At 47.9% G+C, this 20168-nt stretch overlaps 1 protein-coding gene across 1 annotated transcript in view; it reads left to right on the top strand.

Annotated features, from left to right (window-relative positions):
* The window catches only part of QSOX1 (quiescin sulfhydryl oxidase 1), a 77772-nt gene that overhangs the window by 39175 nt on the left and 18429 nt on the right, over nt 1-20168 (top strand). The window contains exons 3-8 of the mRNA XM_083743850.1: nt 735-783; nt 1849-1951; nt 7621-7711; nt 12417-12562; nt 17954-18088; nt 19445-19574. Of these exons, the coding sequence (XP_083599976.1) occupies nt 735-783; nt 1849-1951; nt 7621-7711; nt 12417-12562; nt 17954-18088; nt 19445-19574 (654 nt within the window). The remainder of the gene's footprint in view (nt 1-734; nt 784-1848; nt 1952-7620; nt 7712-12416; nt 12563-17953; nt 18089-19444; nt 19575-20168) is intronic.

Here is a 20168-nt window from a genome sequence, read left to right as displayed (position 1 = left end):
AATACCGTATTTTTCGCTCTATAAGATGCACCAGACCACAAGACGCACCTAGTTTTTGGAGGAGGAAAACAAGGAAAAAAAATATTCTGAATCAGAAGCCAGAACAGCAAGAGGGATCGCTGCGCAGTGAAAGCAGCAATCCCTCTTGCTGTTCTGGCTTCTGGGATAGCTGTGCAGCCTGCATTCGCTCCATAAGATGCACACACATTTCCCCTTTTTAGGAGGGAAAAAAGTGAGCCTTATAGAGCAAAAAAGACGGTACTATACTCATACCGTACTCCAACATGCAGTGCGGTTGTAGAAAAAGTGAAATGGAGGCAGGCGAACTTGAGGAACTTCCCTTTTCTGGGGAAAAGGAAGAGGGACCCAATTTGCTATTCTCGGGGGTGGAATCTGATAGTCTTTCATAATACAGCTCCCTGTGCGAGGCCAAAATTTAGCGACCCCAAATGGATCTTCTCAATTACGGACCTTCTCCATTTTGCACCCCCTTGGCTTGGCACCCTATGGGGGGCAAGGAACGCCTGCCCCACGTCGCTATTCTTCTCCAAAATGTCCAGGGATTGGCTGCACTCATCCTCTTTTCCAGCTCCATATCTGCTTAAGAGGCGGGTGATCTCACCGGGTTTCAACCTTACAACTCGGCCGCTTAGGCAATTGGAGGCACAGTAACAGACTTGACAGAAGCGACTCTTTAAAAGCAAAACCTAACCGTAGGGTCTCTTTCCTTCCAGTTTTTCAAGGCGTTCTCCACGAAGCCCGAGGATGGCGTCAGACTTCACCGTACGTATCCTGAAGTCAATTCCTACCTAAGCTAGAAGCAAGAAGTTATGGCTGGAGTTTAGTTTACTAGGCTGGGCCTGCCTAGAGAGGGGTACCCACTCACCACCCTCCAAGCTCATGAATCAGAATCAGGAATTATAGGGTAATCAAAGCTGGTGGTCACCCTCCATAAAATGTCCCCTAGGTCGTTGATGGGTGTGGCACAATCCCTTTGAACTCTCCCCCCCCCATTTCCCCTCCGTGATGTCTCTTAATTTGACCAGGAAATGTCAACATGTCCCTCATCTCACAATCAGCAGCGTGAGACCAATTCCACGCTTTCATTTTCATTCTCATTTTTGTCTCAGGATTCATATTCCCCCCCCCCCGAAATCAAACTTGCCCCCCAATGTTTCTAGGCAGATTAATGGCTTTTCCTGGAAGTCCTTCACTCTCGCACTGGGCCTGTGTGTCTGAAGGAACACACATAATCATAACCAAGAATCCCATAATCAAGAAAAGAAAAGCGCCCAATAGGCCTTGGCTGCTTCCATTTGAACCGAAGGGAGGATTGTGCTCCTGTTCTTCCTCACCTGCGGAAGGTTCATTATTGCAGAGTTTGAGAAATTCTGCGTGAGGAAAGTCTCCAAAATGATTCATGCTTTCTGGAAAGGGAATCCCCATTCAGGCATGAAGACTGAAGATTGGAGAAAAGATAGTATCTGTCTGACATGAACCACGTAGGAGTTAAGTTGGGAGTGGTTCCCTGGCTGTGTTTAGGTCTAAGCGTAGGGTTGTGTGTATGGGTGGCAGCCTGGCACAATGTTTATCTCGTATCCAGGCAGCATTTATTTTGTCTCGAGATTCCCAGGCCCAGGTTGCTTCCTGCCACCGAAAGGTAGAGTAAGGAGAACGCCTGACTTTGAGTAACACCATCCCATAATGATCCCAAGGAATCCAACATGAGAGAAGCTGCTGTTGTGCATTTCCTAGGATATGGCAGGTGCCTGAGAACAGGGGGCATGTAGGCTGGTGCAGAGCTCCTGGCCGGAATTGTGACCCTGATATGCTTTCTTCCTTGTACAGATAAAGGAGACGACATTCGGAGCCTCACAGAGTCCATCATCACCTCAATAGAGAGCCATAGAGACCTGTGGCCTCCCGCCTGCCCACCGCTGGAGCCAATTAGGTAATTTGGGTGGAGAATGCATCATAGCATGAGAAACAATTATAGCAATGCAAAGCCTAGCATGGGGTTTCCCAGACTTGTGACTTTACTCACCCTTTGCAAAATTTCCATTGACTCCCTCTTAGAGGGGTAAACGGAATAAAGTCAAGAAATATCAGTATCCAATTGGCGTTTATTACCGTATTTTTCGCCCCATAGGACGCACTGCCCCATAGGATGCACCTAGTTTTTTTGGGGGGGAAATAAAGGGAAAAAAATTATTCCCCCCCGAGGCGCGGTGGCTGGTGCGGGGGAAGCCTGAACAGGCTGCCGCCCCAAGCCTTGCGCGCCCGGTGGGACCTCTCGCCGGGCACGCAAGGCTTGCGGACATCTGCCCGAAGCAGGGGGCGTGCTCTGCAGCTCGCCCCCTGCTTCGGGCTGCCGGCTGCCGTCCCAAGCCTCACGTGCCCGGCGGGACCTCCCGCCGGGCACACAAGGCTTGCGGATAGCTTCCTGAAGCCTGGAGAGCGAGAGGGGTCGGTGCGCACCGATGCCTCTCGCTCTCCAGGCTAAAGCGAAAGCCTGCATTCGCCCCATAGGACGCACACACATTTCCCCTTCATTTTTGGAGGGGAAAAAGTGCGTCCTATAGGGCGAAAAATACGGTAAGCCCTACTATTAGGAATCATAAAATGTAAAAAGTAAGGGAGGCAGCTCTAATGATACCATGCTTCTTCACCTCTGTGCTGAGATGGCTGCACCTGATGCACTTTAACAGGTGTATAAGGACTGAGCTTGTGACTTTGAGAATATTGTTGTATTGTGGGATCTTAGGATCAAATACAGAGGTTCCTCATTGACAAGGGAGGTCCAGTCTGGACACCCATGCCCCTTAATTCTGAAGCTTATCGTTTCTATTTTTTTTACATGCTATACCTTGTACACTTATTTCCACCCCAGGTACTTTTTACCCCCTTTCAGATCCCCCTAGGTCTCCATTCACCCCCTGCACAGTCCCAGCGACCCCAGGGGGTCAATATCAAGCACTTTGGGAAACCTTGTCCTGGTATGTTTAACAGCAGCAGCAGCAGCAGCAGCAAGGCTCTACTATCTGGGATGCTTCTAACATTTCTATGTCAAGCAGGTTTTTATACCTTAAGAAGAAAGAGAATCAATTTCAGATTCAAGACTTTGAGGCAAGGGGATTACATCTGTTAAACCCCCCCCCCCCACAAACCTCCCAAATTTCAACCCATTTATCTTGACTCACCCATGTGAGGAAAGAAGCAGTAACGGGAGCTATGACACAGATTTCTGTATATTTAGGTCCTTGAACCATACCTTTTCCCACATGAGGACAATAACTGTCTCAGAAGCTGCTGTTTACCAGAGGCCCATGTGCCTTTTGAATACAGCTGGAAATGGGAGGTCTAGATTGGTGTGTATTCCACATGTGAGCTGAAGTAACAACTAGGAGGAGAGCTGTTGTTCTTTTCCATCCAAACTATTTCCCACCTTATTCCCAGACAGGGACTCAAAGCAGCTTGGCAGCTTGCAGCTATAAACATAGAAGTAAGAAATCTTTAAGAACCATAAGTGAAACACTTATGGAATCAAAACTCTATATGAATATATATGATCTATTAGAAATATACAGATAATTGCAATAACAACAGCACCAACCCTTTCATTAAAAGGAGTTAGTTCTCAAAAGACTTCCTGCTTGGTGTGTGGGACTGAATGTTAGACATAGGTGTTGCTGCAATTTAGGGTTGGTTTCCGGGTAGATGGTGTTTTGAATTGTACACACACACACACACACACACACAGAGAGAGAGAGAGAGAGAGAGAGTATAAGCCGACTTTTTCAGCACATTTTTTATGCTGGAAAAGCCCCCCTCAGCTTATACTCAAGGGAGGGTCCCTGGCAGTGGCGGCAGAGGAACGAGCAACCTGAAAGCAGCCCTTTCGGCAGCACCCTAGGTAAGCAGGGAGATGGGAGGGGCTGGGGGGGAGAGAGAAACCCCCTCTGTCGTGTGCACATGCGCGCGCACACACACACACACTCCAGCCCACCAGGAGGTTTGTGGTGTGGTGAACCAGCTTATATTCGAGTCAATAAGTTTCCTCAGTTTTTTGTGGTAAAATTAGGTGCCTCGGCTTATATTCGGGTCGGCTTATACTCGAGTATATACGGTATTTCATTGATGGCTTCAGGCTCCCAATGAATCTGACATCATGCGTCAGCCCCAGCTGGCTTATAGAATCATAGAGGGTCATTTAGCCCAACCCCCTGCAATGCAGGAATCTTTTGCCCAATGTGGGGCTCAAACCCACAGCCCTGGATTAAGAGTCTTGTGGCTGCTCTAGCTGTGCAAAAGGTGGGAGGTTTCTCCAGTGCCTCCCCCCCCCCCCGGGGGGACGCATACCCATAAACAGGGCCTAAACCCTGATTGAAATGGATCTAGAAAACCCGTTTCCTCTCAGAGTGCCTGGATCTGGCCCGTGACCAAAAATTAAAACAATAAAACCAGATAAAGGAAAGAGCAGGAAATATTTCAAAACGAGAAGCGGAATCAAGTGTCCACATACTGAAAGCCACACAGAACAGAAGTGTGCTTCACTGGCGTGGGAAAGTACCGTATTTTTCGCACCATAGGACGCACCGGACAATAGGACGCACCTTGTTTTAGAGGGGGGAGAACAAGAAAAAAAAAATTCTCTCCCTCTCTGCCCAGCGCCCCTTCAGCGAAGCGGCAGGAGGCGCTGCACAGAGAGGGGGAGAATTTCCCCCCTCTTGTTTTCCCCCTCTAAAACAAGGTGCCGTTTAAGGTGCGTTCAGACGCCTTCAGACCCCTCTCACTCTCCAGGCTTCAGGTTCCTTTCGACCTGCTCTTTGGGGCTGGCGGGGGGAAGCCCACCACCAGCCCCAATGAGCAGGTCGGGGAGCAGCGGAAAGGCGCACGGCTATAGAGGCTCCTGCCATAGCTGCGTGTCACCTCTCCAGCCGGGAGACTGTCACTTTGGGCTTCTTTAGCCCTGCGCGCGCTCTCCCGGCTGGAGAGGTGTCGCGCGGCTATAGAGGCTGCTACAATAGCTGCGTGTCACCTCTCCCGCTGGGAGAGGGTAAGCGGGGCTTCTTTAGCCCCGAGCTCGCTCTCCCGGCTGGAGAGGTGGTGCGCGGCTATAGAGGCTCCTGCCATAGCCGCGCGTCACCTCTCCAGCCGGGAGAGGGTCGCAGGGGGAGCCCCGTGCGTCCTCTCCCGGCTGGAGAGGTGGCGCGCGGCTATAGAGGCTCCTGCCATAGCTGCGTGTCACCTCTCCAGCCGGGAGAGGGTCGCTGGGGGCTTCTTTAGCCCCCCGCGCGCTCTCCCGGCTGGAGAGGTGTTGCGCGGCTATAGAGGCTGCTACAATAGCTGCGTGTCACCTCTCCCGCTGGGAGAGGGTAAGCGGGGCTTCTTTAGCCCCGAGCGCGCTCTCCCGGCTGGAGAGGTGGCGTGCGGCTATAGAGGCTCCTGCCATAGCCGCGCGTCACCTCTCCAGCCAGCAGAGGGTCGCGGGGCTATGCTGTCTTTGCTCCATAGGAAGCACACACATTCCCCCTTCATTTTGAAGGGGGAAAAGTGTGTCCTATGGTGCGAAAAATACGGTAAACGGCATTTGCTCATTGATGACTGTCAAGCTTTGTTTTAGTGTTACCTGCTGCAGACTGTTGAACTCCAAATAGCAGCTGATCAGTTCAGTTCCAGAATGCAGCAGCTTCCTGTTCCAGTCCTCCTTTGTGCATCTTAAGTGATTAGTCTTCAGTCCAAGTTTATGCGTTTGGTCTGGAGATACAATTATCCACTCAGCATACATGCGCTGATGTTCCATTCATCTCCTGCAAGGAAATGGGTGATTATAGGAACTGACCTGTTAACAGAGCGGAGCTATGCATGTTGTAGAAGGCTTATGGCTCACAAACTCAGAGCATGATTCTAATTTGCCCAGGCTGTATAGAGCGTTTGGAGAGGCTGGCTTCTAAAAATTATTTACCATTTACCAAAACATCTAATAACTACAGTGGTGCCTTGCAAGATGAAAAGAATCCGTTCCGCTAGTCTCTTCGTCTTGCGGTTTTTTTGTCTTGCGAAGCAAGCCCATTAGCGGATTAGCGCTATTAGCGGCTTAGCGGCTTAGCGCATCAGCTATTAAGCGGCTTAGCGGATCAGCTGTTAAGCGGCTTAGCAGATCAGCTGATAAGCGGCTTAGCGGATCAGCTGTTAAACGGCTTAGCGGATCAGCTGTTAAGCGGCTTAGCGGATCAGCTGATAAGCGGCTTAGCGGATCAGCTGATAAGCGGCTTAGCGGATCAGCTGTTAAGCGGCTTAGCGGATCAGCTGTTAAGCGGCTTAGTGGCTTGGGAAAAAGGGGGGGGGAGGAAAAAAACCCCGCAGGAACTTGCAAGACATTTTTGTCTTGTGAAGCAAGCCCATAGGAAATTCGTTTTCGAAGCGCCTCCAAAACGGAAAACCCTTTCGTCTAGCGGGTTTTCCGTCTTGCGAGGCATTCGTCTTGCGGGGCACCACTGTATCCGGTTTTCAGAAAATGGTCGGTTTCTAGGGAAATTGTTCGCAAGCCATCTTGAGGCTTTCACACATCACGTAAGCAGACCAGAATCGCCACCACCTGGGGCTAATTTTATTTATTTTAATAAAGTATTCGTAATCTGCCAATCTCATAAAAAGATCAGGGTGCCACAACACAACTCTCTCTCTCACACACAATACAGTGGTACCTCGGATTACGCTTCAGGTTACATATGCTTCAGGTTACAGACTCCGCTAACCCAGAAATAGTACCTCGGGTTAAGAACTTTGCTTCAGGATGAGAACAGAAATCATGCTCCGGCGGCACGGCAGCAGCAGGAGGCCCCATTAGCTAAAGTGGTGCTTCAGGTTAAGAACACTTTCAGGTTAAGAACGGACCTCCGGAACAAATTAAGTACTTAATCTGCGGTACCACTGTAAAACATAAAGCACCATTAACAACAGTGCAAAGTAATCATTAAAAGGACTTAAATTATAAAAAATGTCCCCAAGAGATGCTCAGAAATCAGTATCAGGGGTACAGCATCAGTGTCTTTTTGTGGTTTTAGAAATCAAAGCACTGACAGGCAATGGAGATGTAAGAGGGCGCATTCCTGCATTGCAGTGGTTTGGACTAGATGATCCTCAGGTTCCCTTCCAACTCTACGATTCGATGAATCTATGATATTATGGAGGTGGAGAATTCTGCACTATTTTGGGCTGCAGCTCCATATCTCTTGTAATGTATAATTCCACCCTGGCATGCACAGGCAACAGCTGTGAAGCCTTTTGCACCACTGATCTCCATGCCAAGAAAACAACAACGAACCACCTGCTAGATTTCTGTATTGGGCTGCTCTCCCAAGAACACAAAAATAGGATCGGTAAAGAAAAGGTGTCAACCAAACCACCCCATAATAATCCCTCACAGGGCCATAGATCCAGCTAGATTAAAGGATAGGTACTGTTCCATACTGTGCCCAAAGGGGAAAATATGAGAATCCGGGAGGATTTCCTCCAACGGCGGGGAAGTTGAGATGTCTGAATCTGTGTGAAATAATTGTTTGCCCTGTACTTAAAGCAGAGTTGCTCAGCGTGTGTGTTCCTCTTTGTCTTTTGCAGTACGGCAGAACTTCACGACTTCTTCCACACCAACAACGTGACTTATTTGGCCCTGATATTTGAAAAGGAGGACTCCTTTTTGGGCAGAGAGGTGACTCTTAATTGACTGGTTGACAATCTATGTATGCATTGCAGCAGCCTAGCTTTAGAGAAGAGGGTCCTTCGCTCTTTTCTGCTGCAAATGGGCCCCTGCAGGTCTGCATGGAAATATGGGGTGACTTTTTCTCTTTAAAAAAGTTGTTTATTAATTATATGGAACTACACAAGATGTCCCTTATCGCAGAGCCTCTGGGAATGTTTGACAGTCCTTCATGCCTTTTCCTGCACAGGCATCATTGGGAAGTGGAGCCAACGTAAAACCGACTGGATCTTCTCCCCCTTTTGTAACAGAATGGAAAATTGGAGATAACTGCATTCAATGGGCATGCTTGGCACAAAATAGTCTAGCTGTCACTGTACCCCCAAAGCCCTGAATCTAACTCTCCTTTTTTGTTGAGCCTTCCCTTGTGGGTTTTCCACCTTTCCCCCCATTATGTTTTCTGCCTCTTTGGGGTCCAGGTCCCTCACCTAGTTACACACACAAACACACACATTCCCTCCTTTACAATCAGAGGTATACCTAGTGGTTGGTGTTGCGGTAAAGTGGTGTGTGTGTGTGTGTGTGTGTGTGTGTGACAGTGTGTAACAAATGCACAAGGGACACCTTTGTCTGCAACTGACAAATGGGAAAGATACAAATGGGAAAAGAAACAATGCTTTCTTTTGGCCAGCATATTTCACTCCATGCTAGAAGGAAGTGTTTTGGTTGCTTCACAATACTTCTTGTTTCTTCAAGAGCATTAAGAGTAATCCCCTTTGCAAACTGTACAATTAGCAAAAGCAAACATGGATTAAGCAAAACAACAGGGTCTTGTGCTATCACAAGGAGCTGCTTCAGCATCCTTTTCCTGACAGGCTAAGCTAGAACTTCTGGCTTCAGGTCAGACCCAGGCAAGCCAAGTCACACAGGCCTTTTATACCAAAATAATATACCGTAAATTTCGCTCCATAACATGCAGATTTTTCCTCCTAGAAAGTAAGGGGAAATGTCTGTGCGTGTTATGGAACGAATGCCTACAGATGGCGGGGGAATCTGCTGCAGTTGTGAGCAGTCCGTGGCTTGCTTTGAAACAGCAAAGCAGGTGTAAGCGGCTCCTGTCAGCGAGCCGAGCTGGGGAGGAGGGAGAGAAGCAGAGCGGGCTTGGCTGCTTTAAAACAACCCCGTCCTCTATGTTCCTCTCTCCTCCCCACTGATCTGCTAAGTAGCAGCGAAGCTTTTCAGCCAGCCTAGCCGGGAGGAGGGAGAGAAGCAGAGCGGGGTTGGCTGCTTTAAAACAACCCCGTACTCTCTGTCCCTGCCTGCAGTTTTTTGCTGTCCGATTTTGGATTAGCCACTGTAGGGGCTGTGTGTGTGTGTGCTTGAGCTATCGTTCTCCTCCTCCTGCTTCCCCTTCGCTCTCCCTGCGCCCCTGCGCTCTCCCTCCGACTTAAGAATTGACACTGTGTGTCTGTGTGTGTGAGAGAGGGCTCCTTCTCCTCCTCCTGCTTCCCGTTCACTCTCCCTGCGCTGTCCCTCCGACTTTAGAATTGACACTCTGTGTGTGTGAGGGCTCCTTCTCCTTCTCTTGCTTCCCGTTCACTCCCCCAGCGCCCTGCGACTTTAGGGCCAGTTCCCTCTCTGCGTGTGTGTGTGTTTTGACCTCACTGCGCTTGTTGGGGGAGAGTGTTGGTCGCAATTTTTCTTGATTTGTCTCAGAGTGGTTGCTATCATGGTTTCCTTGCCGGGGAGGAGGGAGAGATGTAGAGCCTGCTTGTTCTAAAGGAGCAAAGCCAGAGAGGAGCCTCTCCTGCATTATCAGCAGCATCCTTCTCCACACACCCCACGCGTGCTCCTTGTCCCTTGAGTTCTTTTCCTTCCCTCCCCACTTAAAACGTGGTTACAAAGCACGGATCCACATGGATCCTCAGGATTTTTGCACTAGGTCACCCCAAATTCACCATCAGATCACATAGCATATCCATGGCTACAGCCTGCACCAAAAAACACACGCACCCACTGTTTCATGGGGCCGCAATGGCGCAAAAACGTGGTTACAAAGCATGGATCCACATGGATCCTCAGGATTTTTGCATTGGGCTACCCCAAACTCACTGTCAGATCACATGTCTGTGGCCACAGCATGAACCACAAAAATCATATATCCACTGTTTCGTTTAGAATATTTTTTTCTTGTTTTCCTCCTCTAAAAACTATGTGCGTGTTATGGTCAGGTGCGTGTTATAGAGCGAAAAATACGGTAAATATAGACTATGCGGGTGGCACTGTGGTCTAAACCACTGAGCCTTGGGCTTGCGAACGGAAGGTCAGTGGTTCTAATCCCCACGACGGGGTGAGCTCCCGCTGCTCGGTCCCTGCTCCTGCCAACCTAGCAATTCGAAAGCACATCAACGTGCAAGTAGATAAATAGGTACCGTTCCGGTGGGAAGGTAAACGGCTTTTCTGTGCTCTGCTCTGGTTCGCCAGAAGCGGCTTAGTCATGCTGGCCACATGACCCAGAAAAGCTCCCTGCGGACAAATGCCGGCTCCCTTGGCCAGTAAAGTGAGATGGGCGCCGCAACCCCAGAGTCGTCCGTGACTGGACTTAACAGTCAGGGGTCCCTTTACCTTTTTAATATAAATACATGACAAAAGAACCTATCCTTCTACAACACTCCCAAGTGTGATGGCCAGGACCATGATGTGAGACCTCTGCCTTTTGACTCAAGTCAGCAAGCAGAGAAAAGTACAGAAAATCCACCTGCATGTGCGCACAACACACACAAATATCCACACACACACAGCCTCCACTCACCCCAGCTCACTTTCTGAGTCTGTTGATCTCTCCCTTATTTCTCTCTTTTGCAGCTAACTTCCTTGAAGACTAGGGGACGCGGGTGGCACTGTGGGCAAAACCTCAGCGCCTAGGGCTTGCCGATCGCATGGTCGGCGGTTCGAATCCCCGCGGTGGGGTGAGCCCCCGTCGCTCAGTCCCAGCTCCTGCCCACCTAGCAGTTCGAAAGCACACCAGTGCAAGTAGATAAATAGGTACCGCTTTATAGCGGGAAGGTAAACGGCGTTTCCGTGTGCTGCGCTGGTGCCGGCTCGCCAGAGCAGCTTCGTCACGCTGGCCACGTGACCCGGAAGTGTCTCCGGACAGTGCTGGCCCTCGGCCTCTTAAGTGAGATGGGTGCACAACCCTAGAGTCGGACACGACTGGCCCGTATGGGCAGGGGTACCTTTACCTTTACCTTCCCTGAAGACTTGGGAGTGGGGGAGGATGAGGAACAGATAAAGTTAGAAAAGAGATCAGTAAGGGATGTTTGGAGAGACCCCCTTTCATTGTGCATGCACACGGTTTTCAGTGCATGCCAGCTTTCTCTGCCTGCTGGCAGGAGAGCCTTCCAAATTTTGCCCAGGCAGAGCTCTCGCAAGGTAGCCGGGCTGTCAACAGAGCAGTTTTCCATGTAGCCGGGCTGTCAACAGAGAAGTTTTCCATGACTAAGGCATTGGGAGTGTTGCACATATAGCATTGGTAAAGGCAGGCAGATCCCTGGAAAAGAGGTGGGAAGCAAGCATATGGCAAGGAGAATTTCTCATTCCTTTTGTGGATGTACTTAACATTGTTGACTCGCCAGTCCTTTTAGCAGTTTGAAATTCAGCAAAATTACTCACACTGGGCAACTGGTTTCGGAGGCAGCTGGAGTTCCACCCGGTTGGGTTCATGGTTCTGTTGGAGAAGGGCAGGGGGAAAGTGATTCTTCTACCTATACCGGTAGATCACTGGACATCTGTGGTAGATCACTGGCTCCACCCCCCCCAAAAAAAGAAGCTCAACAATTTTGGCTCCCCTAAAAAGCTCAACAACTTTGTCCGCAATTGGACTTAACTGTCAGGGATCCCTTTACCTTTACTAATCTTGCAGTAATTGTATTAAGATGACTTCCAGTTAACAATGCCGTTGTAGAGCATGGGTGGAGGCCAGAGTACGGTAGGAGCCCTGCCCTTTTCCAAAGCCCTATTGAAATGGCACATCTCCTGCACATGCTCTCATTGCATGGTGACAGGAGTGGGCCTGCAGCCCCTACTCGCCCCAACACTGGCAAGTTTGGCGGGGCGTTTGCAAAATCGAACCTTCGCGTATAGTCTCTCCACGCAATAGGGAGCCTTGTACGGTGAGGTTTCCCAAATGTTGAACGTGGACGTAGACTTCGCTTTGCAGATATCCTGCCAAGTGCTCAAGATCTGGGGTGGTGCAGGTCACAAGCGCCTCATCTTCTGTGTGTGGAACGCCCTCCCATCAGATGTCAAGGAAATAAACAGCTATCTGACTTTTAGAAGACATCTGAAAGCAGCCCTGTTTAGGGAAGTTTTTAATGATTGATGTTTTATCGCTTTATTATTATTATTAATATTACGTTGGATGCCGCCCAGAGTGGCTGGGGGAAACCCAGCCAGATGGGCAGGGTATAAATAAATTATTATTATTATTAGTAGTAGTAGTAGTAGTATTTGTATGGGCGGGGAGAGAGAGCGGGTGCCGTACAGCCAGGGTTTTGGTAAAATGTCAACAGCAGAGAAGAGTCCAGCAACACTTCTGGAAGAAACAGATTTTTGAGATGGAGGGTTTAGAGGCAGAGGAGAAAAATAGATTGTTGCGTCCCTCTATTAAAGTCCAACTCTATTCACAACACTAACTAAATGTGGTATCTGGTTTTAGGTCACACTGGACATGCTCCAGTTTGAGAACATTGCAGTGAGGCGAGTCGCAAAGAGCAACGAAGAGCTCGTGAGGAATTTCAACATTACCACCTTCCCTTCTGGCCGCCTCCTTGTCAAGAACGGCTCGTGCAGCAGCATCCCTGTGTGAGTTGCCGCTTTTACTGTACCTCCGTATCTGGCAATATTTTTAGCATGCATAAACTCTCTTACAATCCCTATTCATTTTCTTTAAGGCTCCAAATATGACAACAACCTAGTTCACCATACAGTCGCGGATCTTAGCGGGGGGGGGGGGGAGTCCAAAGAAATACGTACTTATTTGTACCAGTTGTACAACCTGGGAACGCTCTGCATTAATGGTTCTTAAAAGACCAGTGCCAAAGAGTCGGCTGTTCCACAAGCCCCATAGCTTGTGATTTTGGGTTCTGCTTTAGCAGATTGAATGTTTTGTGTCAGAGGGACTCCGGATTTCTGAACGTTCTGAATTCAATCATCAGGGTAAGGCCCAGTTCTACCATTGCAATCAATGATGCATGCGGGACAAATTTGCATGAATGTGACTAACATGTTGTGAGCTGCCCTGCTTGTTCGTTGGTGTGTGTTTTGAAGGCATGCAATGATTGTGGGGGGAGGGCGTGCAAACACTGGAGATGATAGGAGATACAGTAGGGTTACTGGGCATGTTCTTGTGGTCCAGATGGTTGTGTGCCGCTTGTCCTGGCCTTAAAAAGGTAAAGGTAAAGGGACCCCTGACCGTTAGGTCCAGTTGCGAATGACTCTGGTGTTGGAGCGCTCATCTTGCTTTACTGGCTGAGGAAGCCGACGTTTGCCCGCAGATAGTTTTTCCGGGTCATGTGGCCAGCATGACTAAGCCACTTCTGGCGAAACCAGAGCAGCACATGGAAACGCTGTTTACCTCCCCGCTGGAGTGGTACCTATTTATCTACTTGCACTTTGACGTGCTTTCAAACTGCCAGGTTGGCAGGAGCTGGGACTGAGCAACAGGAGCTCAATGGGATTCGAACCGCCGACCTTCCAATTGGCAAGCCCAAGAGGCTCAGTGGTTTAGACCACAGCGCCACCCGCGTTCCCTGTCCTGGCCTTACCCTTCTGCAGTCAATGAAAGTACCAGCTTCTTTGATCGTGAGCCTCAGCTCTGGCTTTTATGCTTGGGACTAAAGTTGGTGTGTCCAGGGAATGGATGACCCAGGCTTTCAAGGTATCCCAGTTAACCCCTCTGGGATATTTCCACTCAGTTGCTACCTAGTTTGAATTACGCTGGAGGAAAACTATTCCCTGTCAGGGCCATAGCTGGGGTGTGTGAGCAAAATCGGCTAAAATATGTCCATAAATTAAAAAAATGATTATTGCCTCATAAGAAAATTTTAAATAGAGGGCGAATTGAATGGGTGGGTGGGTGGGGGTTGGAGGAGAGGCAGAAATAATTTGTCCATGACTAGGGGGCTGTTCTGCAAGGGGCGCAAGATCACCTAGCTATGGCTCTGTTCCCTGTCCTCCTAGGTTTTGCTCTGGTTAGAAATTTGCCAGAGTTCCCCCTACCACAGGATTCTTTCCCCCAGTTTTTATAACTTTCTTTGTGGGATGTCACATTTGGTCAACCCGCAAAACAACAAAAGCTATCCAGATTCCTAGATATCCCCTCTTCCGGTTGATCTTTGTGGTAGGACATTAGTTCTGAAGCTCCATCTGTGCAGATAGGCAGGACTCTGGCAACTGCATTGTTCTTAGCCAGACGCTTGGGCATGTGAGCGCTTGTTGGGAAAAACATGGGCCGCCCTGCGCTCTGCATGACAGACTCTCCACTGGAGGGAGGATCCTGTTGCATCTGAAGCCAGGAACGGGAATGTCTCTTTGGGTGTTTCTCAAGCATGGATATCTCCTAGTGATGAAACCAATGAGCAAAGAGGCCTCTCGCTTTATGGAGGGTATGGAATGTGTCTTGGAATGTTCCTATGGGAAGCACCAGTAGAGCAGCCATTATGGATAGGCAGTTGGACCAGATAATTGCATGCCTGTCCTTCTCTTGCTGTTTTGTCCCACAACCTCCTACACTAAAACCTACAGAGTCCTCTAAAGTATTTGTCTGCAAGCTTGAGACCTTAGAAAAGCTGGACTATTTGGGCGGAGGAAGCTGGCAGCGCCTCACAAGGTTTTTCCAGCCCTACGCTGAGATACCAGTGATAGAACCTAGGACCTTTTGCATGCAAAATACACACTTTTGTCACTTAGCTATAGTCCCACCTGAACTGGAAGGCTCTGTGATAAGGCAGTATATTGTAATACGCTTGTTGTCCCAGTGGCCTTGGTAGCTGACACCTGTAGCCAAGGAACTCTCATTTTCTGTTGTAGATTTCTGTCTTTTTCTCCTTAATGAATTGCAGATTATAAGACTCCACCTAGACGGTGAAGAGGAGCCTTTACTTGATTTAGTTTTTGAAGCGTTGAATATAATCAAGCACGGTGTTCCAAGTCTGGCAAGCGACCGGCTCTCGTTTCCTGACCCTCCTCTCACCCAGCTGCTCTGCTCCTCTGCCTGCTTTTCTGGTTGCGGAAAAGTTCATTAGGAGCCACACAATGGCTGGTTCGGAGATGCTGGCGGAGAACAATAGGACCTGGGCTTGGACCCTCTGGTGGATTCTTGCTGCTGAATAGGGCATGAAAATAACAAGCAGATGGTCTCTCCCTCCCTCCCTCCCTCCCTCCCAGCCCCCCAACCTCCGTGCAGTTTGATTGATGTCCACCTGGCAGCAAAGGCATTAGTGAGGCAGGCAGAGGGGCACACGGGCACTGTGTCTTCCTCAGGAATGGGGCTCGGAGAGGAGACGGTTCTGCTCACCCCCTTGCCAAAGAGGGGGGAGCCTCTTCCACGCTCGTTGTAGCTGGCTTCCTAGCTGGTGCACATGGGATTTGCAAGAACGAATCAGGGAGGCGGTGAGCCATGCCGCAGGAGGCTCCCTTTGTTCTTCCATGCCAGCTTCACCCAACAGGAGAGCCATTGTTTTCCTTGCTGGTAGAGGAGAAAATTGTTTGCCTGATGTTGACGTCTCCTGACCATCTGCTTGCAGGGAGGCACGCGGCTGAGAAAGCAGAGTGGCTGCTGTTGCCTTCTGGGCTTTGTTGCCACTGTCATTGCCTCCCCCCACACGGGTGGGCAGCTTTCCTTTTTTTATAATAATATTTTAAATAAAATTTTCCAAATATTTTTTAAACATGACACCCATCTTATATATAATACATAAAAACCGATTGGCCATCTCGGCCTGTGACTTCCCTGTTCCTTGGCTCATGGTTTTCTTATTTATACTCTAATATTGCATTTTGTTATTATTATTATTACCCTTATATCCTATTCTTAAATAAATATTCAATTAAAAATCACCCTTAATAATAAGTGATAAATTTAACCTTACAAAACTTATTGTAACCCTACTAAAATAATAATAATAATAATAATAATAATAATAATAATAATAATAATAATAATAATTTATTTGTATCCCGCTCCCACTCTGGGCGGCTTCCAACAAAGATTAAAAATACATTAAAATGTCACACATTAAAAACTTCCCTGAACAGGGCTGCCTTCAGGTGTCTTCGAAATGTCAGGTACTTGTTTATCTCTTTGACATCGGATGGGAGGGCGTTTCACAGGGCAGGTGCCACTACCAAGAAGACCCTTGGCCTGGTTCCTTGTAGCTTTGCTTCTCGCAGTGAGGGAACCGCCAGAAGGCTCTTGGCACTGGACCTCAGTGTCTGGGCAGAACGATGGGGTGGAGACGCTCCTTCAGGTATACTGGACCGAGGCCGTTTAGGGCTTTCAAGGTCAGCACCAACACTTTGAATTGTGCTCGGAAATGTACTGGGAGCCAATGCAGGTCTTTCAAGACGATGTTAATTGTTTACAATTGTCTTTCAAATAGAACAGGCGGGCAGCTTTCCTGCTCCTTTCGTTCCACTTTGGGCTGCGGGCAGAGTTGGGTTTTCTCATCAGGATATTCAAAGCCGCCTATGGGGAGGGTGAGATTTATTCCATGAGGAATTCAGTCATAGGGAGAGAGGCAGGGAGACATAGAAAACCTAAGACGGTGGGAAAGAAGTCTAGGCTATAGCTCCCATCGTCTCTGACCATTGGCCAGGGCTGATGTGAGCTAGAGTCAAACAATTCAGGGCTGGGGGGGGGGGTGCACGCAGCTTTCAGCGCATAAGGGCACATGGGAGACAGCATGGGAGGTGAAAGTCAGGTTTGATGTTGCAGAACTGTTAAGACTGGATCAGCCAGCACTATCACAGCCACGGTTATTGTTCCAAGCTCATAGCAACAGCACCTTCTCCTTCTCTCTCTCTTTAAAATAATAATTGTTACTAGTTTTCAGTTACAATCCAATAATAGCCTCATTATAACAATACCAATTTATAATACAATTATTAAGACCAAATTATATAATTTAGACAAAGTGTGCTAGAATTTATGTTTGATGATTTTCTTTACTTCTGCGTTCCAAAATCTTATTAATTTCAATTATATTTCAGTCCTCATAATAATCCCTTATACAACAACTGCAATATTAGTAACTTCTATTTGTAGTGACACATTAAATGATTTATAAAACTACAAGTGAGGCACTCAGAATGATATCCTTGTTCTTCCTGTGTGTGGCAATTATTCTGTCCGTTGTGTTTCTTCCTGTCCTTGTGAAATGTTATGTCTGTCTTTTCCCTGGTTGTTGCTGTTACCCATCATGCCTTGGGCGGAGCTGATATCCCATTGTTGCTCCAGAAATTTCTCCCTCACTCTGTCCCAGATTCCTTGGCCCAACATCTGAAATTTACTTCTGGTAGTGATGTGGAAAAGTTGAAGCTGTGCATGTGTATGGATTAATGATTCAGGGGGGAGCGGTCAGATTGGTTTGCCTTTGCGTGCAAGTTAAGCTGACTTTCTGAAACCCGGATGGCTGTGTGATGCCAGGTAGAAGGGTGAAAGTACCCAGGATCTCAGTTGGTCTCTCAAGGTCTGCCCTCCTTCCCACACATGACATTAAGTAACCAAACAATTAAACCCCTGTGTTGCAAATAATTATCAGTAATATCCAAAGCAACACGATGACCAAGTACAACAATGCAATATCAGTATAAACTCTTTATATAATCTATACGGAACAGAAATCTTATAAATCTCTGAAAGTCACAAAATGTGCACTCTTGGTGCATTCTCTTAAAACATAGAACCAAAGAAATATAAGTCTCTGAAAGTCTTTGTAGCCTATTCAAGTCTCTGAAAGAAGCAGTAGGTCTGGTGAAAACAAGCCGTAAAGCTTTGTTTTATGATGTCCAATGCTGCCGAAGTGGTCTGTAAACAGAGGTAGTGAACAGTGATTCTGGATATACCCACTGTTAAGTGGAATTCTTTTTCAGCACAGCAGAAGGATGCAGAAATGCTGTGTGATGCCAGGTGGAAGGGTGAAAGCACCCATGATCTCAGTTGGTATCTCAAGGTCTGCTTTCCTTTCCACACAGGCATGTTGACTCGAGACCACTTTACACAGACTTCCTGAAGAAACTGCCTGGGGTTGTTAGAGGAGACACCTTCAAGCCCACTGTGCTGCCACCTGTACCACCTACTACGCCGGGGCCCTGGAAGGTGATAGACAGGTGAGAACCACCTTTGATGCTTCCAGTTCTTCTGCTCTTTCTTCTCGCTCAGCAATGCTTTGTTTTTGCAGCACCTCCATCACTTCGTGGCTTATGAAGGCCCTGTCAGGGTTCGACATCACAAGCTCATTAGCCGAGGGCCCTTCCTTTAACACACTGCAGCTCTGTTGAATACAGTGGAAGCTCAGGTCGTGAACGCGATCCGATGCACGTTCGCAACCCACACAGTTCGCAATTTGCAGCATTCGCAACCCGCAGCTGCACGTCTGCGCACGCTCAGGTTGCGATTCAGTGCTTCTGTGCATGCGCAAAGTGCAGTTTAACACTTATGAGCATGCGTGACCGCCGAAACCCGGAGGTAACCCATTCCGGTACTTCTGGGTTTCAGATAAAGTAGCCTTACGGTGCCCCTAATTTTTGAAAACTCCCTCCAGAAAATGTCAGTTAAGTTGGAAAAGGATGGTCAAATTCTTTCCTTTAAAAAGAAAAAAGAAAAACCAACCCTTCAGGTGAAGAGAAAAGAGCATTTTTCTTCACTCCGGACATGAGATAATTGGGATAAGCTTCAAAGGCAACAAGCAAGTCTTGCGCCATTCTGAAAACCAAGAGATTCATTATGACTTCAGGTATTTGGGTTCTAGGGCCAACTTTCTTGGGACGCAGGAGGCTTTTGACGAGCCCTGTCCCACAAAAATGCATGCCACAATATAGCTTCTAGTTGTTGAGGTGCTTCTTTCTTCGTTTTTGCTACAGCAAATGGATAGGGGCTGCCTCCTCTGCAGAGACTGTGGATGACTCTCTGGTGTCAGCCATCAGCTCTACTGAAGGCTCACTCCAAAGAGGTAATGGGAGATGTTGGGCAAAGGTCCCCATTTCCCCTTCTCCAAAGTGGATTGTTGCAAATCCTGTGGCTACAGCTGGGCTGAAGGAGGAGCTGGATTTAGCTTTAAGGTTGATGCTTCCTGTGTAAGTTATGTACCTTGGTTTTCAAACAGCTTAGTTCTCAAATGTTTTGGCTCCCGAACAATCGAAGCCCGGAAGTGACTGTTCCGGTTTTTGAATGTTCTTTTGGAAGCCGAACATCCGACGGGGTTTCTGCAGCTTCTGATTGGCTGCTGGAACTTCCCGCAGCCAATCGGAAGCCATGCTTTGGTTTTTGAATGGTTTGGAAATCGAACGACTTCCAGAATGGATTACTTTCAACTTCCAAGGTACGAATGTAGCTGCCATGTTGAACTCTTTTCTTTCTTTCTTTCTTTCTTTCTTTCTTTCTTTCTTTCTTTCTTTCTTTCTTTCTTTCTTTCTCTCTCTCTCTCTCTCTCTCTCTCTCTCTCTCTCTCTCTCTCTCTGCCACAGGAGAAAATTGTACATGGCTGACGTGGAATCAGCAGTGCTTTACACACTAAGGAGAGAGGCAACACGATACGATTTCCTCGAGAAAGAGCAACTCTCCGCAATGAAGCAGTATGTGGCTGTATTGGTCAAGGTGAGCTCTGATGAATACTTTTCCTTCCTCTCCTCCTCCTTCCTCAAGAATCTTAGCTTCTGCATATATACAGACTTGCCTCCCTGTTATCTCGGTAGTGACTTTGTTTTTAAATGATATGTGAGAGCTACTAATCTTGTTCTGGGTTTCTTTCTTTTATTCTTTAAAAATCACATGTCAAATGTCCTCTTTTCTCAAAAACAATAACTTCTCAGTTATCATTATTATTTTGTAAAGTCTTTCTGAGGGGGGTGTGGACCTTTGACCTGTGAGTTTGCATAATATGTCGGTGGTGGTTGAACCTACAGAGCGGAAGCGAGGGAGAGGGGCGACAAAGGTCTCAAACCAGATTGGGTGAGTCTTACCAATCTAGTCTGTGGTTGAGGGAAATCTGAGACATGGGATGTGTATGTTTCTGTTGAAAACAAAACCACAAAAAAAGGAAAGTAGAGGTAATATGAAGCGATTTCCTCAAGCCTCTGAGAATTTGTAAGGAATATTTTGAGGGTAGGATTAAGGCAAGGGAAATTCCTTGCCTGTCCGCAGAACTGTTTGCTATACAATCTTTTTATAGCTATAATCTTCAAATTTAGG

This window comes from Podarcis gaigeae (genome assembly GCF_964106915.1).
Source record: "Podarcis gaigeae genome assembly, chromosome: 6".
NCBI classification, from domain to species: Eukaryota; Metazoa; Chordata; class Lepidosauria; order Squamata; family Lacertidae; genus Podarcis; species Podarcis gaigeae.
This window is presented reverse-complemented; position numbering and strand designations above follow the sequence as displayed.